The sequence below is a fragment of the Neoarius graeffei genome, chromosome 7 (genome assembly GCF_027579695.1).
Source record: "Neoarius graeffei isolate fNeoGra1 chromosome 7, fNeoGra1.pri, whole genome shotgun sequence".
NCBI lineage: Eukaryota > Metazoa > Chordata > Actinopteri > Siluriformes > Ariidae > Neoarius > Neoarius graeffei.
In genome coordinates, this window is record NC_083575.1 from 22,192,974 (window position 1) to 22,217,734 (window position 24,761).

A 24,761-nucleotide genomic window follows, 5' to 3' on the forward strand; every position below is an offset into this window, starting at 1 on the left:
TGAGTGTGTGCTGTTGGCTCCGCTCCACACTGTGAGGTGGTTGTTGTGCTGAGTGTGTGCTGTTGGCTCCGCTCCACACTGTGAGGTGGTTGTTGTGCTGAGTGTGTGCTGTTGGCTCCGCTCCACACTGTGCGGTGGTGTTGTTGTGCTGAGTGTGTGCTGTTGGCTCCGCTCCACACTGTGAGGTGGTTGTTGTGCTGAGTGTGTGCTGTTGGCTCCGCTCCACACTGTGAGGTGGTTGTTGTGCTGAGTGTGTGCTGTTGGCTCCGCTCCACACTGTGAGGTGGTTGTTGTGCTGAGTGTGTGCTGTTGGCTCCGCTCCACACTGTGAGGTGGTTGTTGTGCTGAGTGTGTGCTGTTGGCTCCGCTCCACACTGTGCGGTGGTGTTGTTGTGCTGAGTGTGTGCTGTTGGCCCCGCTCCACACTGTGCGGTGGTGTTGTTGTGCTGAGTGTGTGCTGTTGGCTCCGCTCCACACTGTGAGGTGGTTGTTGTGCTGAGTGTGTGCTGTTGGCTCCGCTCCACACTGTGCGGTGGTGTTGTTGTGCTGAGTGTGTGCTGTTGGCTCCGCTCCACACTGTGCGGTGGTGTTGTTGTGCTGAGTGTGTGCTGTTGGCTCCGCTCCACACTGTGAGGTGGTTGTTGTGCTGAGTGTGTGCTGTTGGCTCCGCTCCACACTGTGAGGTGGTTGTTGTGCTGAGTGTGTGCTGTTGGCTCCGCTCCACACTGTGCGGTGGTGTTGTTGTGCTGAGTGTGTGCTGTTGGCTCCACTCCACACTGTGCGGTGGTGTTGTTGTGCTGAGTGTGTGCTGTTGGCTCCGCTCCACACTGTGAGGTGGTTGTTGTGCTGAGTGTGTGCTGTTGGCTCCGCTCCACACTGTGAGGTGGTTGTTGTGCTGAGTGTGTGCTGTTGGCTCCGCTCCACACTGTGCGGTGGTGTTGTTGTGCTGAGTGTGTGCTGTTGGCCCCGCTCCACACTGTGCGGTGGTGTTGTTGTGCTGAGTGTGTGCTGTTGGCTCCGCTCCACACTGTGAGGTGGTTGTTGTGCTGAGTGTGTGCTGTTGGCTCCGCTCCACACTGTGCGGTGGTGTTGTTGTGCTGAGTGTGTGCTGTTGGCTCCGCTCCACACTGTGCGGTGGTGTTGTTGTGCTGAGTGTGTGCTGTTGGCTCCGCTCCCCACTGTGAGGTGGTTGTTGTGCTGAGTGTGTGCTGTTGGCTCCGCTCCACACTGTGCGGTGGTGGTGGTGTGCTGTGTGTGCTGTTGGCTCCACTCCACACTGTGAGGTGGTTGTTGTGCTGAGTGTGGTGTGGTGGTGTGCTGTTGGCTCCACTCCACACTGTGCGGCGGTGGTGGTGGTGTGCTGAGTGTGTGCTGTTGGCTCCACTCCACACTGTGCGGTGGTTGTTGTGCTGAGTGTGTGGTGGTGGTGGTGTGCTGTTGGCTCCACTCCACACTGTGCGGTGGTTGTTGTGCTGAGTGTGTGGTGGTGGTGGTGTGCTGTTGGCTCCGCTCCGCACTGTGCGGTGGTTGTTGTGCTGAGTGTGTGGTGGTGGTGGTGTGCTGTTGGCTCCGCTCCGCACTGTGCGGTGGTGTTTGTGCTGCAGCTTCACTCTGTCTGGTGGTGTTTGGTTGGGGCATTGAACCACTTTCAGAGCTGTTGGTTTGGCTGTGTGGTGCAGGTGGGCAGCCTCTTCTTTTCCTTCCCTTCCCCTCTCTTTTCTTTTCCTCTCCTCTCTTTTGTTTTCCCCTCTCCTCTTCTCTCCTCTTCCCCTCTTCCTCCTACTGAGTGGAAACATGGTAGAGGGGGTTGGTGTCCTGGCCTAAAAATACTACAGCAGTTGTCTCTATGCTTGTCAAACTGTCAGTCTAAAGGAAAGCAGTAAAGCTATTTGCTCTATATGACTTTGCTGTTATGGTTTTTGCTGCTTTATAAGTCACATGCCTCCCAACCCTCGGGGGGGGGGGGGGATATCTACAATCGTAGAGCATTTACTTTCTTTACTTTACAAATGCATGGTGGCTATTTGTTTACAGCCTCTTTTTGCTATGGTGTAGGGGCATTGCCCAATTATAGCACTTTGCCAGTCAAGTAGCTGTGTGTGTGCTTTTTGCCATACATAGTGATTGCTTGTTCAGCACAACATTGCTTTCTGTTGAAGTGTTAAGATGGACCTGGCAGTGCTCCTTAAATGGAGTGTGTTGGATTCCTGTTTAAAATTTGTTTGTTTAATCCGTATACACACGAATACCATATAATATTCATTATATCTTGGTTTGTTTGTTTTTTTTTAACTGCAGCTTGTGAAAACCTTGAAGAGGCTTCAAGAACTGGACATAACCCTTGAAATTCTTGCTGTAAGAAATGATCTGTTTTTCAAAATTTCTAATAATTGAAGTTGGTACAAACTTGGCATTCTCTCACGTAATTAGGAGACTGGAATTGGCAAAGTGGTAAACTCCTTTCGCAAGCATGATGATGTGGGGGAAGTGGCCAAAACATTAGTGCAGCGATGGAAAAAACTTGTTCCAAGTCCAAGGTACAGTACTGAAAAATACTTTCTAATCATTACCTATGAAGAATGCTATAGTCATAGTATCATGTGTTCTAATGAATGTTTTTCTTGATATAAGTATTACACAGAATCATCCTCCATCTCCAAAGGAACCATCCAAGACCGAAATTCAACAAACGGACCGAGAAGAAAAGAATCGGGCTTCACAGAATACAACCTGTTCTGAAAGAAAGTCTAAGAATGAAAGTTCAGGTTCTGAGCACAAACATCCAAAGAGTGCTGAGGGTAAAATTAAAGTGAAGCCAATCACAAACAAACTGAAAAATTGCATGAATGACCAGAAAGATGGCACCAAGAAAGACTCCAATGTGGGCCTCATATCGCAGGTTTCAATCACCGATAGGAAATCCTTCCAGCTGAAGGAGAAGCTGAACAGCGACTTGCTTGCTGAGCGAAAGAATGAAGGCAAGCGTAAAGTTTCTGATGTAACAAATAAACATGGGCCTAAAATGTCCACAAAAGTTAAAAGTAGCTCTTTGAAGGAAAGGGACTTGAGTGAGGAAAAAAGTGGTAAAGATAAGAGGAAAGAAAAATCAGTAGACATCAGGAAGGACCTTGAGAGTGATGACTTTGAAATGCCATCCATGTCTTTTGAAGAATACTTGAGTTATGATCTTGAGGCTCCAAAACGGAAGAAGAGATCATGTGAAAGTAAAAACCCAAAGCGCATTAAGCTTGACCAAAAACAGGATGTCAAAATGACCAACCCCAGCATGAAGTCAGGAAGACCCATAACAGAAGCCCTGACTACAGAGGTAAATATACACAGTAATTATTTTGATGATTCATAAACTGTATATGGCTTTTCCCCCCATTTTTGATCAGATGCGTTTTATTTCTTAGGTCTCAAAGAGATGTGTGATGGACTTGCTCAATGTGCCATTACCTGCAATTTCTCCCGAGTGTGATGATCCTTCCCAGTATCAGTACTTCACAGAAAAGAAAGGTTTGTCATTGATGTTCATTTAACGTGTTTACATCTAGTAAACAAGTTTAATGTATATTTGTTATCCTGTAAAATCGAGTCGTACATGAGCTGATGGCCAACTTGGTGTTACATGCCTCGTCAGCTATAAGCCATGTATGATGAGATTGAGAGGAATAACTTTTATTCTATTAACATCCACTGGATTTTGAGAAACTGAGCACTTTTAAAATATAAATAACTTTTTTTTTTTTTTTTTTTTTTTTTTAATATACAAAACATCTGACAATCATTAATGCTTGGAATGTAAACAAACCAACAAAGTGACTGGAGCAATTTGTGAAAAATGTTATAATTCCTGAAAATTAAAAAAAAAAAAAAGATGCATTCTTGTCAATTTTTTATTCCTTTTTGTCTTTTGGTTTTCGAGTCTAGCTTTTATTTCGTCCTTGGTTGTTTCAGCAACACGCTCTGCCTTTTATTTAAAAAAAAAAAATTCCCCCTTATTCTGATATGAGCTGATAGCCTAGTAGTAGAGTACCCAATCAGTGTGTGATTGCTCATATCCAGTGAATGTGGATAGAATCATCAATTAAAGACCTTACTGGTATATCCTTTTTTTTTTTTTTTTTTTTTTTTTTTTTTTTGCATGTCTGTCAGGAATGAACAGGCAACTGATGCTACAGTGGGTACAGACTGTTGAGGTTAGAACATGAAACGTTGCCTGGTCTTTTTCCTGTCTTTAACTGTCCAGTTTTGCGAGTCTGTGCCCACTGTAGCATCAGATTCCAGATCTTGGCTGATGGGTGTGAAACTGGATGCAGTTTTCTGTTGCTGGAGATCATCTGCTTCAAAGTTTGCTGTGTTGAGCCTTCTGAGATGTTTTTCTGCTCACCATGGTTGCAAAGAGTGCTTGTTATGATGTTTGATCTGAACTGAAACTCTTGATCTGTATGATCAAGTATTGCACTGCTGTGATGTGATTTGGCTTTTTTTTTTTTAAATAACTGCATGAAGGTACAGGTGTACAGATTTTCCTATTAAAGATCTGACACGTTTTTGACATCTTTGGCGATGTTTTAGAACATAAGTAATTCCCGATGATCCATATATTCATTCACAAAGGCGCCTATTTTACAAGTTATGATAAACGCGGCTATTTGGGCAAATTTGACGGGGCTGCAGCACCCAGGAGACGAATGAGGAGGAGGAGCTATATGACGTCATCGAAAGAATCTTCCTCCTCACTTACCAGTTTGTTGTTGATGCGACAGGTGTTCAGTTTGTCATTATTAGTCTTTTTTAAATAAAAAGTTATTATGCCTTCGCGTTGTGTTGCCGGCTTTTGCTCCAAAACCCACAAGGATGGGGTAAGTTTATTCAAGTTTCCCAGAGATCCCGAGCTGCATGCGAAGTGGGTGAAGCAAGTCAGGCGCACTCGTGACAAGTGGGAGCCCTCACCAACATCTCTCCTGTGCTCTGAACACTTCGACTTGGCTTGTTTTGACACCCTTCCCAGCTTAAAAGAATCTCTTGGGTGTTCAGTTCAGCACAAACGTGTGTTACTACCATCAGCAGTGCCTACAGTATTCTGGAGGGGGTCTACTAGTAGTTATGCCGGATCCAGCAGTCGCCTGGATGTTTTGCTTCATTCAAGGATAAAACTAAGAAGCCATAAACGAAGACGTGCCTGCCAACATTATCCTAAATGTATCACGGATCAGGCATAGTCGTAAGCTTGTTAGCCGTTTGCATGCTCCATTAGGAACTATGTATTCAGTGTAGCATACGGCTTACATGATATAAGCAGTGTTTACACGTGCAAGACAACGATACACAATATTAAAATATTGATTCCGTAACATTTTGAACAAATACGGGTTGACCTACCAATCCTTGTTATCCAACCTTGTGGTGTTCGTCAGTGCTGGGCTGTCTGCCTGTCTGCTGTCCATCTCGGAGTCGCTCTCAGATTGGTGCACAGGAACAGGTTCAAACCTGTACGGTTGGATGCACCCGTGTTCGTCATCACTAGATTCTTCCGATCTATCCCACTCACAACACAATTCTAGACTCCCAGAAGAGGAAGAGAATCACTGGTGTTTTCATGCGCCATTTCCGTTGAGTAGAACCAGAGTAGAACAGCCAGTGAACCGCAGCGTGTTCTTCCGCTGACGTCACAGCATGGCCGTGAGCCACGGACCCAGTTTTCTTGCGCTGTGCAATTAAAAGTTGGATATTCGCGTAACAACAGCTTCTTTTCACGTAATTATAACAGAAATCTAACATGTTTGCCATGTTGTATAGTTTAAGAAATTGCATAGTCATGTTCATGTCGTCAGATCTTTAAAGTGGCTGGTGGTTGTTTGTATTGTGTCTTGCAGTTGAAGAAAAGGCTGTTGAGGTTTGTGAAGAAGCCGCAGTGTTTACTGGTCAGAGACTGAACAAGAAGATGCAAGTGTACTCTGGAGCAAAGGTTGTGTTTCTTCCCACCATGATGACTTTGTACCAGCAATGCATCCGAACACTGCAGAACAATATTGATTGTGAGTGATCTGGATAAGCATGTTTGGCTCTTAGGATTTGAGTGATGAATGTTCAAGTTTTTCTTCCTTGTCTTCTCTCTTTGTAGCGCTTTATGAAATCGGAGGTGTGCCATTTGAAATTTTGGAGCCGGTGCTGGAGCGGTGTACGCCAGAGCAGCTGCTGCGGATTGAAGACTGCAATCCTGTAGGGGGTTACAATGAGGGCTACGTTATCATTTAGGCTACCATCCAGTCTCTAAGCTCACCAGCTGTAGGGCGATGAGCTATTGCCATTTTTTTTGTGCCATGTGGACAAGTCTTGCATTTTAAAATGCTTTGAGGCATTGCAACCCTGTTTAGTTCAAGTTATTTAGATTTTACAGGCACATGATTTTTATATAGCTAATATTCAGAAATAAAAACATTAGGCAGTCTGAAGACTTGTGACTGGGTTGGTTTTTTTTTTTTTACTTTTTTTTTTTTTTTTTTAAGTGTAATAACGGTCAGCTACTGCTTAAGTTGAAGTTTATATTGCTTGTGTGGTGGGGGTTAAAACACTAACTTGCCAGAGTATATAATTTGGAAGAAAATGCCTTCAAAACAACTGAATAGTTGGTGTGGCTTTAAAGCAGGAAGATTAGATGTAGTAACGTCCTCCAGTAATCCATCACTAGTTAACGTGCAATATTTGAACAGAAATAAGATGGCAGATTTAGAGCAAAATGACATTGACCTAGATAAGTGCTGGTGCATGTATAGGTTCTGATAAGACTACCCTCACCACCCCAACTAGTATTAAATTTTTAACTTTATTTTTTTCCTTTTTTTTTTTTTGTGCAATTTCCTTCATACGTTTACCCTGCAGGTATATATGGGTGTGACTGATCACCTATGGGAGAAGCACTGCCATCGGGACTTTAGGAACGCTCAGCTTGAGGAGTATGAGTCTTGGCGGGAGTTGTATCTTCGGATCTTTGAGGAACGAGAACGCAAATTACAAGAGCTCACCAAGAGCATCGTCTCTGCTCACTCCGGGAAGCCCAAGGGTAACTGTTGAACAATTTATTTTTGATCAACACTTCCTTGTTCAAGCCAACCTGTTTTTCACAAAGTTTTGGCCGTTTACCAAGTTCATTTTTCTACATTGAAGCAAGGAACCTGTAGTGCCATGCAGTGAAAATAGTACTTTAATCATATCCAGTGTTTAGATGCAATGCATATGATTGCTTGAAAGGGCACGGACTTGGAACTGTAGCTAGTAACTACTTCTACCTAATTGAAAGACTGCCCGGTAGTGTCTTTGCTGAATAAATTGATTGCTCAATATATAAGCTACTACGCTCCAGTTTCCCCCACAGTCCAAAGACATGCAGGTTAGGTTAACTGGTGACTCTAAATTGACTGAGTGTGAATGGTTGTCTGTGTCAGCCCTGTGATGACCTGGCAACTTGTCCAGGGTGTACCCCACCTTTCACCCGTAGTCAGCTGGGATAGGCTCCAGCTTGCCTGCGACCCTGTAGAACAGGATAAAGCGGCTAGAGATAATGAGATGAGACGCTACTGCTGGCATTTGCCTGAATGCCAGCTTGGGCTCTGAATAATTTTGGTGAAACTATGGTGATCAATTGTGGGGTCAACCAATGCTGGCATTATATTCCAGGAAAATATTCTACTCTTTTATCAAACCCAGAATATGCAGTATGTGACACTTGTTCATCTGTCAGCCATACGACACAAGTCATACGGCTGACTGGGGGAAGTCATGGCCTAATGGTTAGAGAAACAGCTTTGGGACCAAAAGGTTGCTGGTTCGATTCCACAGACTAGCAGGATTGACTTAAGTGCCCTTGAGCAAGGCACCTAACCCCCAACCGCTCCGGCAAGAGTGGTGGCGTACTTTGTGTCTGATTAGCCAAAAGAAAAACTGATGTGATCATCAGTTTGGGCATTGAACCTGACCAACTGAAAAGCTTCACCTCCAGATGACCTTTTGGTTATGGCTCGAGGTGTGACTGCATTGCCAAACCCTTGTTGGGACTTCAGCATATCCTTGATTTGCAAGTGACTTCAAAGCAAAATAGAAACCTGGATGTCAGCCATGTTGGGTGGATATACAAACGCAGGGTTAAACGACATTCCATACAAAAGTCACGCATGCACAACTCTTTCCATTGCTTTAACTGTTCTTTTAGCGAGGCTGTATATGGTTATGGTCACAGCAGTACTCATGACTGTGGCACATTTCTATTTATTTTTTTAATTTTACATTTTATTTTTAAGAATTCTGTCTGTGATTCGGAAAGAGGGGGAGGAAACTCTGAGGTTTAGTACGGAGAAGAGATGAGGGGATCAGGACGTGTTGTCCAATGACCATTTTGTTCGATAGTGAAGACACTTCATCCAAAGCTCTTCATATGTCCTTTCAATTATTAACTCTGCCAGGGGAGCTTGCAGCGAAGCCAAATTTTACTGGCACATCCGCCTAAGCCTCCCCCCTTCGAAAGAGCACGGTCTCTGGTCGGTAGGACTGTGCCTCGGCCCGGGATTCATGAACGAAGCCTCCGCGAGAGCGCTGCTCTGCACCTGAAGATTTAATATGGTCCAGCTGGAAACATGGACATGCAAGCGAGCAGCCTGCAGTAACAAGGGAGTTAACTCATCCCAGGGTCAGCAAGTGGCATGGGCTGACGTGGCCTCCCCCCCCCCCCCCCCCCCCCCCCCCCCCCCCCCAGTACGTTGTTTAGTGTCGAAGCTGCTTCAGTCAAATTCCATTAAGAATTCCTCTTTTTTTTTTTTTTTTTAAACAAACCACTACTTGAAATATATAAACTAATTGTGTATGAAAGGCTTTCGATGAAGTGTCTTCACTGTTGGACGAAATGACCTGTGTTCGTACTTGATGGTCGGTAGACGCGTCTTGAGAAGTCTGACTTTTTTTAAAATATGGGTCAAAACCACACCTACTTTTGTGCTGAATTTTTGCTTGATTGTTCAAGTCGTGGTAATACTGAGAAAATTCAGCATTGTTTACAGACACTCTTTCAGGAGCTGCCATCCTGGTTTCTTTGTATATCCACAATCATGGTGGACACTCATGACGTAGCACGTTTTGATCACGTGGTTGCAAGTCTTCTATTTGGGCTTTTAAGAGCTTTTGTCTTTAAAGGAAAGGCTTACAGATCTTGCATGTTTGTGTAAGGATTTATTTCTGAAGTGTAAATTCTAACAAGCTGCACTGTTGTATTCAAAGGATAGTCACAGTGAAGGCACGGTGGTGTAGTGGTTAGCGCTGTCACCTCACAGCAAGAAGGTCCTGGGTTCCGGCCCCGGGGCCGGCGAGGGCCTTTCTGTGTGGAGTTTGCATGTTCTCCCTGTGTCCGTGTGGGTTTCCTCCAGGTGCTCCGGTTTCCCCCACAGTCCAAAGACATGCAGGTTAGGTTAACTGGTGACTCTAAATTGACCGTAGGTGTGAATGTGAGTGTGAATGGTTGTCTGTGTCTATGTGTCAGCCCTGTGATGACCTGGCGACTTGTCCAGGGTGTACCCCGCCTTTCGCCCGTAGTCAGCTGGGATAGGCTCCAGCTTGCCTGCGACCCTGTAGAAGGATAAAGCGGCTAGAGATAATGAATGAGATGAGTCACAGTGAATTAATAAGGTTTTAAAGTAAACTAAATGAACTGTTGAACTATTAAAACTGGACTTGATGTCATGTTTACCAGCCCATTGATTTTTGAGCAATTTATTTTATTTTTGGGGCATGTTATCTCTTGGCTTTAGCTGGTTTTCCCAGCTGTGCTGGTTTTTTGTTTTGGTTTTTTTTGTTTATTTTTCCGGCTCCTCAGGAAGACAGGTGAAGATGGCGTTTATTAATTCAGCTGCCAAGCCACCTAGAAATGTACGTATCCAGCAGGAACTCCATGGCACAGCGGGCCCTGGGCTCCTTCATGCTGCAGACAAACTCAGGTCAGTTCTGACCGGATCTGTCTGACGTGGCCTTAATCATCTGTCTGAGGTGGTGTTTATCAAAAATAATGTAATATAATTGCATACCTGCCAACCTGTACGCATCTTGCATAGCCGCTATGAATTTTTACCTCATTGTACGTTTTCACATTAAAAAGTATGCATAGGTATCGTCCGAACTCTCATTTCAGTCAAGTTCTCGCTGAAGTTGATACCGCTGATCTGTGAGAAAACTCCAAGCCAGAATGTTCCATTCTTTGCCCAATCCCCCCGCCCCTCTTCCAGAGCGTGTGGCTCTGCCCTCTTCACTCCTCCCCTTCCTCCTTCGTGTCTCTGACTTGAGTGCAGCCAGGTAGCTAGAGCAAGTCGGGGATTGAAACGTCGGTTAGAGACGTTGTTTTTGTATTTGTAACAGAAACGGTTGTGTTTCACGTGTCCTCAAGAGCTTCCTAGCCGTTATTTTGTACATTTACAACACCAACAGTACAGGCTAGTTCTTCATTTAACTTCGAAGCAGTCACTCGAGGTTGCATATTCGATGCGGTAACCAACGAAACCTGATTACAATTCCTCTCGCGCTCTCATTGAATCACTATGATATAAGTACCACTTTATTGATGTGCTCAACAAAACGTAGCGTGTTGTATATCTTAACCTCCTAAGGCCCAAGCTGGTTTTTTTTTTTTTTTTTTTTCTTTTTTTTTTTTTTACATGCATCTTTGCTATTTGGGCTTATTAGAACCTGATTAGAATAAAAACTAAGCATCATCTTTTGATAAGATGTCCTTTTAGAGAAAAAGTATGTCCACATATGTGGATTCTTGTTCCGAATTTCTGAAAAGTGCTGTCCACGCATGTGACCGCTAAGCCCTAGGAGGTTTGGGCAGTCGGTAACTTCTGTCAGTGGTAGCCTAGAATGTTTGCAGATGATGTGAAGTCGAAAATTGGTCATCCCTCTTATGAAAAAACCTGCATGGTACTGCAGTATCAAATGCTGTTTTTTCTACAGTATTACTGCAGTAAATGCAATATTTCGAATGCAAATGCAATAGTTTGCACATGAAAAAGGCATACTACAAAATACTGCAGTGTACTGTATAATGCAATATTTTACTGTATAATGCGATATACTTCCAACATGTTAAATGCAAAAGTCTAAACCTATTGCATGGGAAATTTGTGCATACCATGTTTTGTGTTGAAAGTGCCTTTTTTACATACTGTATTAATTTAATGTGTTATTTTGAAAGGGTGTCTCTGGTTTAATTTCATTTCATTTGCACATGTATTTAATGTTTGTGCTTTTCAAAACGGAAGGAAGTTCCCAAGAGCCATCAATAACAGTTTCCCAAAGTCTATCAATAGGAATGTTTTACAAAACTGGACTATGTTCCCAAGGTCAGTCAATAAAACTGGATTGCAAGTGTGTTTTTGGTCTGCTGGTTGTGGTCTGTGGGGGCACATGCGCGCCAGGTTGGGGTGAGGTTGACGCAAGGGGGGGGTACTCATGAAATTGTAAAATTGTACTCATGAATTTTTTTTTTCCAAGGTTGGCAGGTATGTAATTGTAACAATGTTTGAGGGTTTAAAAATGAGGATTGTTTTTAGAAGTAACTTCTTGGAAGAGATTGTGTATTCAAAGCCTTTGGTGTGATTATGGTATAATGGCCTAGGAGGAAGGAAAACCGACTGGTCTTTGTTCCTGACCACTGTAGCTGAGGACTATGGACTCTGTAGCTAATCTATATGCTATTGAAATTATTTTTTAATAAATGGGTCCTGGTCTGTGTTAATTCTTCTAAATATGCTGGGCCAATATTTGTGGTCAAATTGAAAAGATCATTATTGCTGTTTGTGACTCTATCCACTCAGTGGAAGAATTATGGAGAATAGAGGTAAACCAAGCTTCACTGAGCCTCCTAAGCCTTTTAACAGTGGATCAGGAGCCAGTCAGCCCCAAGACTCGCGAAAGATAAGACGTGAGTAAGCATGTCTGTCTCTTAAGGTTTAGAACAAGGATGTCTCATGATATTCCTGATCTCACAATTGGACTGGAGATGGACACCCTTGTTTTAAGCTCTTCACAGTGGAGTATGATCTACCATACAAGTGTCACTCTTGATGCTATGTTCAGGGTTATTGTAAAACCTTTTTCCAGTAAAACTTTTCTTCGAGTAAAAATTTTAGCTTGGTTAATATTACAGAAGTTAAGCTAGATAAAGGTCACTGCTGTACTATTTGCAATTTTCACTCCTTTTTAACCAAACCATTCTTGAAACCGAGGCAGGATAAATCCAAAAATTTGGAATGTTGGAAACAACCAGGAAATGCTGGGATTTTGACAGATAATGACCTTTTATTGATCTTTAAGCTAAAGGCTTTCACAGAATCACCACTTCCCTCAACAAGCTTGAAGTAACTTGCACGAAATTACAAATTTCAGTATTTCATAAAACAAGTTTTTGCTGGCCTTTAAGCTCCTGCATAAAATATTTAGTCTGGCTAACGTGACTGCAAAGCTCTCCGAGCTATTGGTCTGGCCAAGATATTAAGCCCAACCGTTTCCCAAAGCGCATGGTTGACCTGCCTCCCTGAAATGCCTCAGTTTGCTACTGGTCGAAGCCAGAAAAGGCTGTGACGAAGCTTAAACCGATCACATCACTCTTTCCTCTGACGTATGCGACGCGACTGGGCTAACCGGTAGATTAAACTTTTACCGAAGCCGGTCGGGAGCAAGGCGAAAGCGTCCTTCCTTTCAATAAATACCTCCAGAGCTGCTCTTTGCTCCGTTTTCAATGAGAACTTTCCGTTGAATGCTTTCAATACAGCATCTATGCGTAATAGATGCGGAAGCGTGAATGAAGCGCTTCCGGCATAGATTCTGCAAACAATCTATGGCTTCCGGTTGCAGTTCTACTACGTCAGTGCCTTGAACACGCCTCTACCCAGGGCCGTTGGAGATGCTCAAAGTTGATTGGTTCCCGATTTTTCAGGAGCTTGGAAGAGCTGTAGATAGCTTGCCTGGCCAGACTAAGCTCGCAACAGGCCCTCATGTTGCGTCACGCTTAGGATGGACGGGCCCAGGCTATAAAATATTAGCTTGCTATGTCTTGGGTTTTCTGATATGCTATTGTAAGCCTCTAAAATAATACCAGTATTCTGTAAAATAAATACTCTACATTTACAGTGAGGTACATGCCAGAGGCATGTGGATGAGATCAACTGACTACTCTAAAATGCCTGAGTGTGAATGGTTGTCAGTGTTAGCCTGGCAGTAGATTTAGTGATGGATGGTCCTGCCTCTCGACCCAGTGTCAACTGGAATTGGCTCCAGCTCATCCCTAACCCCCAATGAATAATTGGTATGAAAGAATGAATGAAGGTTCTGTTTACTCTTGCAAAAAAATGCATTCTTTAAGGGGGAGGACTTCAGACTTCATAAAGCCTTATTGTTTTAGTATAACCTGCAAAGAATGTGTCTCTTGATATGGGTAAAAGAAACCGAACAGGCAGAGAAGCTGTAAAAAGCAGTCACAATGAAGGAATTTTTAAAAAAAATAAATATTTCTTGCCCAGAGGGACCTGATGAAATCTTGGTAATTAAACCACACACTAAGCAAAGGCACTAAAAGTGACTGGTTTTCGGAGGGACATTTTTTTTCATCCAGCTTGGTCGTTCTTTGTTCATTCTGTTGTGTACTGTAGTCAGCCAAGTTGTTCAAATTTAACATGAAATATTTCTGCACACTTTGGTTTTAATGGTAAAAGGTTCACTCACCTAATTTTATTTATTTATTTCCTATTTAAATCATAGGAGTGGCACCAATGATGGCCAAGTCTCTGAAAGCCTTTAAGAAGCAGTTTGCACGCAGATGAAGGAAGGTGGTGATGGAATGTATGGATTATGTATAAAGACTTATGAACCCATGGGAACAATTGTAAGGTACCTTAATTTTGTCATGATTTAGGTTATTTGCTTTATTTTTTTTGTTTAGACTGACACTTGAGTATATTTTTCTATGTAGAAGGACATTTGTGCACTTTCAGTCTGCATCAAAAACACTACTGATTGTGCTGTAATGAAATTCACTGCCTGAATAAATGAAATTCAATGAAATAACTGACTTTGTACATGTCTCAGGTGTGGTTATAGGGGCCTTTCACTGACATCAGATTTTTATCATGCAGCGTCTGCCATATTTCCAGGCAAACAGAGAAACATGGCTGTGACGGGTAATGAAATTTGAGATGACTGCAGATAGTACAATCTCTCTGGAACAGCTTCATTTTATACAAACAGATCATGTTTCATCCAAAAGCTGAAACATGCAGGCATCCCAGATCAGTGTGTGAGATCACACCTTCAGATGGGCTAAATACAGAGGAGGAATTTTGCTGTGCTTGAATGTACATGTTACAAAAATAACTGCTGCTTAATTTAACGACAAATGTATTCATTCCACTTGGCAAACCAGGTACTGGATTTGGGACACTACAGCATCCTGAACTATTTAGTACTGGGGACTTTTAAATGCACTGGAGATGCTAAAGGCATGCAAAAGTACAGATGCCTACCAATATTCTGAGGCAGGCTTTATGCCAGTGTTATGAGAAATTCCTGATAAAGAGCAATACCTTATGATGTGCTCAAATGTGGATGACTTGTAATAGTAATAAACAAACCAGGGCTGAGATCTAGCATATTTTTAAGGTGTTTAGCAAACATGCTGCTAGTCTAGCCAAGCATTAGGTCTTTTAAAAAAAAAAAAAACTTGTCCAAAACCCAGATATACACTTAAATTCACAAAGTGGCAAAGGGGGGTGTTTGCAGTGCAGTAGAGCTGCTAAATATGACACTTGTGTATGTACTGTACCAGTAGGCTGTACTGAGCAGTGCCAGATCATGCAGCCTGTAAACTTTTCCAGCTCAACCAAAGTTCTGTCCATGTTATGTCAACTTATGGACTTGTTGAATGTTAACTTGAGTATGCCTAGATCTATGGGATGTTTATAACTGAATGGCCTTGAACTAGAAGAATTTTAGGAGAAACAACTGTGCACAGAGCTTCCATACTCTCCTGATATAAAATGTTCTTGGAAAGTACGGTGGTGTAGTGGCTGTGCCAATCACCTCACTGCAAGAAGGTTCTGGGTTTGAGCCCAGTGGCTGGCAGGGGCCTTTCTGTGTGGTGTTTGCATGTTCTCCCCATGTCCTGCGTGGGTTTTCTCCAGGTGTGCCGGTTTCCCCCACGGTTCAGACATGGTGGTTAGGTTAACATGGGGTAGCCTTGGGCTGTAGTGCCCTTGAGCAAGCCACCTAAGGGGGGTGGGGGGGGTGTCTGTTTCAGATGGGTTAAATGCAGAAGATGAATTTCATGGTGCTAGTGTGCATGTGACAAAGGGCTTTTCTTCCCATGGGAATGCTTTGCTGGCATCCAGTGTTTCCTGTTTAACTGTAGCTTCCCATTTTTCTCACTTGTGTTCACCAGGAAGTGGTGAAAGGTTAAACCAGCCTTATTTGCACATCAGTGATTACATCCAAAAGCACTACAGGTCTCCAGTGTTCTCGAACATGTAACCTCTGCAAGTTTGCCTGTAGATTACTCATTTGAGCTTACAATCACTCGCATACACTTGTGCTGGTTGCTAAACACAAAGCTTGGCCAGATAAAGAAATCCTCATTTACGATGTCACATGAAGGGGCCCCTGTATGTAAAATGTGCTTGTTCAACACTTGACTATGGCTTACAGAGCTTGGTCTGAAATGCTTTGTGTCTGTCCAGTGGCTGGTAAGTACTGCCAGTTTCTAATTCACTGCTGGTCACCCTAACAGTAAAGAAAATATGGCTTGAGACAGGTGATTGACGGGAGGGGGGGGGACCTAACATTTTATACAACTTTCTCTAGTCTTTAGTTTTCCCCATCCCAACTTTATATTTAAAGTGTTGCTGGCACTAAATTCAAGTGGTCCCCCCCCCCAATAAACTAACCAATTTCAGCATTATCTTTGTGCTATTTTCAATGAAATCTAGGGTCTCCATGACGTTTACACAGCATCCCACTTTTTTAAATTTGGGAACTGTAGTTCTTTTTATATTGGCATGAAACACTCTTATGGAAGTGTCCAAATAAAGTGCTAGTTTTAATTTCATGAATTGGTTGAGTTTTAATAGATGTTAAGCTTTTTTTTTTTTTTTTTTTTTTTTTTTTAAATGTTGTCAATGCCAGAATCCACACCTAACTTCACTTCCTAGAAACGCTGCAACCTACAAACATGATTGCCACAGGCAACACCCATACGGTACATCATGCATGCTTTTGTAGGTAATTGCAGCATGTAAGGGGACTCAACACACCCATTTGCAAAGTAAATTGACAGGTGTGTGACCTTAATTTTGCTCCCTGATCTTTCCTTTGATCTAGATGTTGCTGTTTGTTCATCGCTTGAAAAAAAAAAATCATCTTTTTTATGGAACTTTGCATAAGGTATTTATTCATCTATTATCTGTAGCTGCTTATCCTGTACAGGGTTGCAGGCAAGCTGGAGCCTATCCCAGCTGACTAGGGGCAAGAGGCGAGGTACACCCTGGAGAAGCTGCCAGGTCATCACAGAAAATACTTATCTACATTAATTTTTATACTAACTTTGTGCAAGAGAATGCACATTCACTGGTTCATGTTCAGGAACAAACTAACATTAATGGTGCTAAAATGCCTGGAGAGAGAACACCCCAGGATTGTCTGCTTTGCTTATATAGACTTGTGCAGTGGGGGGAAAAAATACACTGTGTTCCATATGCAGAAGACCTATCGGAGACTATAGGGATAACCTCAAACTTCAATAATCATTTGGTAAGACTCTACCCAGAGAAGTAAGACGTGTTCATTGCTCTGTTGATAGCGGGGCTTGCTGAGTGATGAACAAGCTTTTTAGCTGTAGCCTATTAACTAAAAATGGGGCTGTCAAGCAGTAACATTAATCCAACACAGAGATGGTTTGATGAAAAGGCAGCAACAGCCACCATCAAATGGTGCAGTTGGAGTCTGTTCTCAGACTTGACCTTGGATCAACAGTGAAAACTCGGTTTTCTTTAATGACTTTCACTTGATTCAGACTTTGAACACTGGGGACTTGAGACTGGACTCTTTGACTAGAACACTGGTTACAGCGTTGCCCAGTGTTGCGATTCCCGGTCTTTGCGTCATGTTTTCTTATTAACGTGATTTATCACACTATTCTTTGTAAGTCACCTGCAAGACACTTTTATTTATTTGGGTCTTATGCACAATTTGCACACTCATGAGCATGTGTTTTTGGAATCTTTGTAAATCAGGGCCCTGTTCTATGAATGCAGGATTTGGAAAAACTGTCAACACCTTTTATCAGCAGAAAGTTTTCCAAGATCTGTAGAATATGCTTTAAAAAAAAAAAACTCATTCTAAATCCCTAAGAAATGAGTGTCCAGGTTTTCCCACCTCTCCTTTTATTGTCATTGAGAAACAGCAGCGTATGGCCAGTGATAGTTTTACTCTTAAGCCATTTACGTTTTTCTATGAAAGTTTTACATGAGCTGATGGCCAACAAGGCATGTAGCACTGATGGCCAACAAGGCATGTAGCACCGAAGGCTATAAGCCATGGACAATGAGATTTACAACTGAATTATTCATTCACTGGATTTTGAGATGGCACTTTTTTTTTTTGCAAATTTGATCAATAACTTTTTTTTTTATAAGAAATGTCTGGCAATCATTTCTGCTTGGAATGTAAACAAACCGGTGAAATGATGGTAGCAATTTATGAAATACTATAATTCTTGAAAAATGTTCTTGCAATCAAACACTTTTTTTTTTTTTTTTTTTTGAGTCTAATAGAATAGATGAGCCAAACAGTTTATTTATTTTTTAATGGGCACCTGACTCATTCCAAGTATGAATAGGTGGGCCTCATGGCAGAAAAGGCTGAGAAACCTTGGTATAAAATGTGTTAAGGCTGCTGGGCCATAGAAGGTTCATGCTGCACGCTACACGTTCACGTGAAGAACCGGACCCTGGGCCATTAAACTTCATGCTTGGATGTTCACGTGTTGCGTCTGTTCTACTTTGACCGAGTAATACAACAATAACCAACAATATGGACTCTTCGGATGACGACGATTGCCTCATTCTGCTTTTACTGAGACAGAGGAAGAGAAAAAGGAACAGAATTTGGAGCCGAGAACACTTCCTTCTGAGAGAAACCCGTGGTGAATTTCACCGAACATTCTATAATCTGCTTGACAATCCCGATGAAGAACTATTTTTCAATTATACCATTCAATTATATTTTTTCTGAAGTTTTCCCCTGAAAGCATAGTTATCTCCCTAGACCCGTTCTGATTGGCTGGCGCGGCGGTGACCGCATGCATTGACTGGAATTTCCATCTTCACGCCTAGAAAAAAAGTGTGCATGTTCATTTCACGCTTCACGCGTGAAGTGTGCAGCGTGCAACGTGAACGCCGTTCTATGGCCCAGAGCAAGTCATGCTACGTTTGTCCACTTTTCTTTACACGCGTGTAGTGTGCAGCATGCAGCGTGCAGCGTGAACCTTCTATGGCCCAGCTGCCTAAGATAACTTTCTTTTAAATATGAGGGATTTCCAACCTTGTCACCCCCCCATATGACCGGAACTCCTTCAAGTCACATAGCAAACACCAGCTCCATTGAAGTCTGGAGCTGCTAAAACTGCCAGTGAGCAAAGATGGCGACCTGGAGTCCACCATGAATCTTTCAAGCCTGAGGTTTATTCTTTTAATTAAAAAGCTTCCAGCATGAAATGTGTACACAAAGGTATTATAGTGCAAGATGGTCTGTTTCTCAAATCAAACAAGGAGGCAAAAAGCATGTTTTATACCAGTTTAATAAGTTACTAATCAGTAACTCTACCTTAAGAGAGATGCATGTGAGGACGAGTGAGAGTAGCTGTACTGATTACCACAGGAAGAGACGATTTGAGAGCTTACTGTACACTTGACAAACCAGACTGCTGTACCCTCATGAAGTGTAGTAAAGAGACACAATTGTCTTAACCAAGCTTTATAACAGTTTATTGTGCAACCGACTGGTTTTATTGGTTTGTTTATTGCCTCAGGGGTTTCACCAAGTCTATTGTGGAACTTTACCCACCTTTCAAATTTACCCTGTTTCCTGTTGAGCTCAAGAGCAGTGCACACAACAGATGTACACAACTGTAGATAGCCAGTGAGATTACAAATGGAAAGATTGTTATGCTCCTATTACAGTGCACAAACTTTAGTCTAACATGAACTATGCAATAGTACTTGCACACAAAGCAGAATGTGTCATGGGAGCGGTAGGTATGATGGCTTTATTTACTGCCTTTGGTGTACCAAGGACACAAAGTAATCACATTTTATGGATCCATAAAAGGATGAAGGAGAAAAGGATTGTCAGAAGAAACATGTCCATGCTGCATTGGTTGCTCCGATTAAGAAATGTCTGACCTTTAGCGTCGCTAGTGAAGATATTTCTGGTCTCCTCCTGACCTGAGAAGACCATTTAAGAAAGGTACAATGATTAAAATGTAGATAGTACTCAGTGTACTGTGTGTGTGTGTGTGTGTGTGTATATAAAGTAATTAATTCAGGAACCAGTCGTTCTTGTTTTGGTTCATCATGAAGTATGTCACTTTTATCTTTTGATAAACTATTCATTGACCTTGTCCTGCTTGAAGTGTTTTAATTCTCTACCTCCATTGGCAAAGCTACATGTACAGTATATTAATACATGTTTTCTAATGTACAGCTCTTTGAAATTAAGTACATGGTGTTTACTTGCTGAAATTCTAAAAGTCTTCAAGATTGAATAGAAAAAAAACAATTTTTAGTGATTTTGACAACTCATACCTGTTACAGTGACATTGATGCGATGTCCCATAGCTGTGGCCCCAGTGTGCTGACATTTGGCTTTACATTGATAAAAGCCAGTGTCCTTGCGAGTCAGCTGTGTAAATGTAACAAAAGCATCTTGTTGCCTGAGCAAAGTTTCCTTGCTGAGTTTAGTCTCACTGATCTGGATCAAGTATTTGTCCAGATCAGTAAGTGGCTCACATGGCTTGTCTTCCACCGAAAGACACCAAAAGACCGAGATGTTTTCACAGTGCTGTTTCTCATACTGGGCCGTGCAATTGAGCGTCAATGTCTGTCCCTCTGTTCTCTTTATTGGCTGCCTTGAATATTTCACTTGCACAAAAATAGTATCTAGAAAACAAAATAGTGACTCAGAATTGTTTTGAATATATTCTTGAGGTTGGAACAAGTATAAAAGCAGGACTCACCGATGCTTTTAGGTGTAGATGGAAATGTACAGAGGGTAATGAATAACAAAGCAGTAGAACCGTTGAGTGACATGGCTGCTCTGTTTCGCCTAGTGCACTATTCTGAGTGTTCCCACCACGAACTGGGTCACTTCCTCCTCAACAACTTGCAGGACCTCGTTTCCCAACCAAAAGTAGTTTAACAGAACAGACATATGATCAAAGTGTGTATGTATGTATGTAATTAAAAAAAGTGAAGCATAATGTGTCATTTCTGATGTTTAGACCATGCAGTTACAATGGACTTTTTCAGATGGTGAAATATTACTCTAGTTGAATTGCACAATCAGCAAAAAGCATTCATGTGACTGGTTTCAACAGGGAACTTGTTCCAGACTGACTGGACATTCCATTTATTTATAAATATATAAAGTTTATGTACTGTGCATTCAATGCTTCTGTACTGTTTTTGAGGGCCAAAAGCTGAACTTCAAGTACAACTCATTTTTATTTAATGCACATGGCAATCAGCCAATTAGGATGATGTCATGAATGAAACTGGCACCATTTGCTACAAATCGATAAGTACATTTTCAAAGCTGTTATAGAAAGCTGAGATTATGAAAGTTTGTCATGAATATATTGATATTGATCAATCTATATTCCTAAAAGCATACTAGTGTATCTCAAGCAATTTGAATAGCGTGAAAATTCATTTTTTAAAAATAAACAAAAAAGGTGAAGTTTTATATATTCTGTAATTACATGTGAAATAATTCAAGCCTTTTTGTTTTAATTTTGATGATCATGGCTTATAGCACATTGAATGTGTGTGAATGGTTGTTTCCCAAGCCCAGAAATGGGAGGGATGTGGCAGGAAGGGTATCTGGCGTAAAATTATGCTCTAATTAATGACCTGTGGATCTATAGGGTCTACATAGACCCCCAACCTGGCAACAGTGCTGGACAAGGGAGATGATGGCTTGTAGCTCATGAAAATCAGAACTCTAGTATCTCAAGTCATTACAAGTTTTCATAAGCTCAAAGGATTTACAATACAGAAATGTCCAACTTCTGAAAGGCATGTTCATTTATACACCTGATACTTGGTTGGGGGTCCTTTACCATGAGTTACTGCATCAATGTGGTGTGGCATGGAGGTGCTCAGCCTGTGGCACTGCTGGGGCATTACTGAAGCCCAGGTTGCTTTGCTGGTGGCCTTCAGCTTGTCTGTATTTTTGGGTCGGGTGTTTCTCATCTTTCTCTTGACAATATCCCATAGATTCTCTAGGTCAGGTGAGTTGGCTAGCCAATCAAGCACAGTAATATCAAGGTCAGCAAACCATTTTGGTAGTAGTATTGGCACTGTGGGCAGGTGCTAAGTCCTGCTGGAAAAGTGTCTCCATAAAGCTTGTCAGCAGATGGAAGCATGAAGTGCTCTAAAATCTGGTAGACAGCCGCGTTGACTTTGGACTTGATAAAACACAGTGGACCAACAGCAGCGGGTGACGTGGCACCCAAAATCTTCAGACTGGGGAAACTTTACGCAGGACTTCAAACACCTTGGATTCTGTGCCTCTCCACGCTTCCTCCAGACTCTCTAGGACCTTGACTTCCAAATGAAATGCAAAATTTACTTTTATCTGAAAAGAGAACTTTGGACCACTGAGCAACAGTTCAAATTTTTTTTTTCCTTTTCCCCTCTCCTTAGCCCAAGTAAGACACTTCTGACATTTGTCTCTGGTTCAGGAGGGGCTTAATGGGGTGTGTGTGTTCTTGATGCACTGACATCAGCCTTAGTCCACTCCTTGTGAAGCTCTCCCAAGTTGTTGACCAGCCTTTTCAGCAATGACCACCTGTGGCTTACCCTCCTTGTGGAGGGTGTCAATCCCCTTTTCCACCAAATCAGTTCCAGGGCTGGTTCGGAGCCAGTGCTGGTTCACAACTCGTTCAACTTGCAAGCCAGCTGAGAACCAGTTTGCTTTTCCATAGCTTGCGGTGCTAAGGGAAGCCACGTCATTGCGTCACTGTATACGTCAGTTACGTCGCTGTATACGTCAGTTACATCACTACGTTTGCATAAACCTTGGCACAAATATCGACGCAAAAACAACACGGAAGAAGCAGCAGCAACAACAACAATAATGGATGACTTCGCATTTGTACAGCTGCTGCTTCTTGTCGCTTAAAAATGGCGATCTTTCGCGGTCTTATTGTTGTTGGTCTTAACAACTCCACCCCTCCCCCGCTGACATAAGCGGTTCTTTCTTCTGGCCCAGCAGAGTTGGTGCTAGCCTAAAACTTTTTTTTTTTTTTTTTTTCTGGCCCCAAAGCCAGTTCTTTGTCAGTGGAAACAGAAAACCCGGTTCCAAACTAAGCACTGGCTCCGAACCAGCCCTGGAATTGCTTTGGTGGAAAAGGGGCATATGATTCGTCTGGACAAGTGTCAAGTCAGCAGTTTTCCCCATGATTTGTAGCTGTGTACTAAACTAGACTGAGAGATACAGTATCTCCTATACTGTTTTACTCAAACTTGAAATTAAATGTAATGAGGGTTTTTTTTGTTTTTTTTTTTTGGTTTTTTTTTTGCACACTGTAGGCCATAATTACCAAAGTTAAAATAGAAAAATGATTTGAAACATTTTAGTTTACGTGTAATAAGTCTACAATACAGGGGGCTGCAAAAGTAGGTATACAGTAATGGAAAAACAAAACATTAATGTTAAATGAAACCTAGCACCACTGTTATAGTACTGGAATAATCCTTACTGTATACCTACTTTTGCAGCCCCCTGTATATTAAATTTTCACTTCAATAATGAATAGAAAACATTGAACTTTTTCATGATATTCTAATTGTTTGAGATGCACTGGTATTTTGTATATGGGGGAGAGAGGAGAAAAAAGTATGGCCTTTCGATCTGCATTAAAATACCAAAACGCACTGCTTGCTGTGCTGTAAGGAAATGCACTGGCTGAATAAATGGAATAACTGAGTATTTTAAGTCAAGTGTATTTGTATAGCGCGGGAAAATCCTCTTCCTCTGGCAGGAAAATTCAGAAAGGCAGTGAGGCTGATGGCGAAAGCTGGTCAACTTTCAATGGTTATCGATGTGAGTTTCGAATGAAAAGACGGTTCAATAATCACTCCGAGGTCTTTTACTGCTGCACATGAAGAAACAAAGGCCATCCAGAGTTACTGTGTAATCAGAAAACCTACTTCTAGCTGCATGTGGTCCTAGTACAAGTACTTCAGTCTTGTCAGAGTTGCAGTGGTGCTTGAAAGTTTGTGAACCTTTTAGGATTTTCTCTGTTTCTGCATAAATATGACCTAAAACATCAGGTTTTCACACAAGTCCTAAAAGTAAAGAGAACCCAGTTAAATGAGACATATTATACTTGGTCATTTATTTATTGAGGAAAATGATCCAATATTACATATCTGTGAGTGGCAAAATTGTGAACCTCTAGGATTAGCAGTTAATTTGAAGGTGAAATTAGTCAGGTGTTTTTAGTCAGTGGGATGACAATCAGGTGAGTGGGCACCCTGTTTTATTTAAAGAACAGGGATCTATCAAAGTCTGATCTTCACAACACATGTTTGTGGAAGTGTATCATAAAACAAAGGCGATTTCTGAGGACCTCAGAAAAAGCGTTGTTGATACTCATCAGGCTGGAAAAGGTTACAAAACCATCTCTAAAGAGTTTGGATTCCACCAATCCACAGTGTGTACAAATGGAGGAAATTCAAGACCATTGTTACCCTCCCCAGGAGTGGTCGACCAACAAATCACTCCAAGAGCAAGGTGTGTAATAGTCGGCAAGGTCACAAAGGACTCCAGCGTAACTTCTAAGCAACTGAAGGTCTCTCTTACACTGGCTAATGTTCATGAGTCCACCATCGGCGCACACTGAACAACAATGGTGTGCATTGCAGGGTTGCAAGGAGAAAGCCACCGCTCTCCAAAAAGAACATTTGCTGCTCATCTGCAGTTTGCTAAAGATCACATGGACAAGCCAGAAGGCTATTGGAAAAACGTTTTGTGGACAGATGAGACCAAAATAGAACTTTTTGGTTTCAATGAGAAGCGTTATGTTTGGAGTAAGGAAAACACTGCATTCCGGCATAAGAACCTTATCCTATCTGTGAAACGTGGTGGTGGTGGTGGTAGTATCATGGTTTGGGCCCGTTTTGCTGCATATGGTCCAGGATGGCTTGCCATCATTGATGGAACAATGAATTCTGAATTATACTAGCGAATTCTAAAGGAAAATGTCAGGACATCTGTCCATGAACTGAATCGCAAGAGAAGGTGGGTCATGCAGCAAGACACTGACCCTAAGCACACAAGTCGTTCTACCAAAGAATGGTTAAAGAATGAAATTAATGTTTTGGAATGGCCAAGTCAAACTCCTGACCTTAATCCAGTTGAAATGTTGTGGAAGGACCTGAAGTGAG

General features: G+C 42.1%; 2 protein-coding genes across 2 annotated transcripts; one reads left to right on the forward strand and one right to left on the reverse strand.

Moving 5' to 3' along the window:
- Positions 1-1,794: 1,794 nt before the first annotated feature.
- On the forward strand, positions 1,795-14,076 carry eloal (elongin A, like). Its single transcript, XM_060924919.1, has 11 exons — positions 1,795-1,806; positions 2,299-2,355; positions 2,431-2,537; positions 2,632-3,328; positions 3,417-3,519; positions 5,883-6,044; positions 6,131-6,228; positions 6,889-7,069; positions 9,866-9,986; positions 11,859-11,965; positions 13,801-14,076. The coding sequence occupies exons 1-11, from the start codon at positions 1,795-1,797 to the stop codon at positions 13,860-13,862; spliced, it is 1,707 nt and encodes a 568-aa protein (XP_060780902.1). The 3' UTR covers positions 13,863-14,076.
- A 4,792-nt stretch (positions 14,077-18,868) lies between these two features.
- Positions 18,869-20,573, reverse strand: zgc:174945 (uncharacterized protein LOC793867 homolog). The gene is made up of 3 exons (XM_060924603.1): positions 20,324-20,573; positions 19,893-20,246; positions 18,869-19,532 (listed from the first exon to the last, which is right to left on the reverse strand). The coding sequence occupies exons 1-3, from the start codon at positions 20,394-20,396 to the stop codon at positions 19,393-19,395; spliced, it is 567 nt and encodes a 188-aa protein (XP_060780586.1). The 5' UTR covers positions 20,397-20,573; the 3' UTR covers positions 18,869-19,392.
- Between the last annotated feature and the right edge of the window lie 4,188 nt (positions 20,574-24,761).

Excerpts from the sequence above, each read along its gene's own strand:
- zgc:174945 (XM_060924603.1), bottom strand. The coding sequence starts at position 20,396 with ATGTCACTCAACGGTTCTACTGCTTTGTTATTCATTACCCTCTGTACA. Across the intron at positions 20,247-20,323 it reads ATCTACACCTAAAAGCATCG|ATACTATTTTTGTGCAAGTG; the intron begins GTGAGTCCTGCT and ends TTTGTTTTCTAG. Across the intron at positions 19,533-19,892 it reads CATCAATGTCACTGTAACAG|GTCAGGAGGAGACCAGAAAT; the intron begins GTATGAGTTGTC and ends TGGTCTTCTCAG.
- eloal (XM_060924919.1), top strand. Across the intron at positions 2,356-2,430 it reads TAACCCTTGAAATTCTTGCT|GAGACTGGAATTGGCAAAGT; the intron begins GTAAGAAATGAT and ends TCACGTAATTAG. Across the intron at positions 2,538-2,631 it reads AAACTTGTTCCAAGTCCAAG|TATTACACAGAATCATCCTC; the intron begins GTACAGTACTGA and ends TCTTGATATAAG.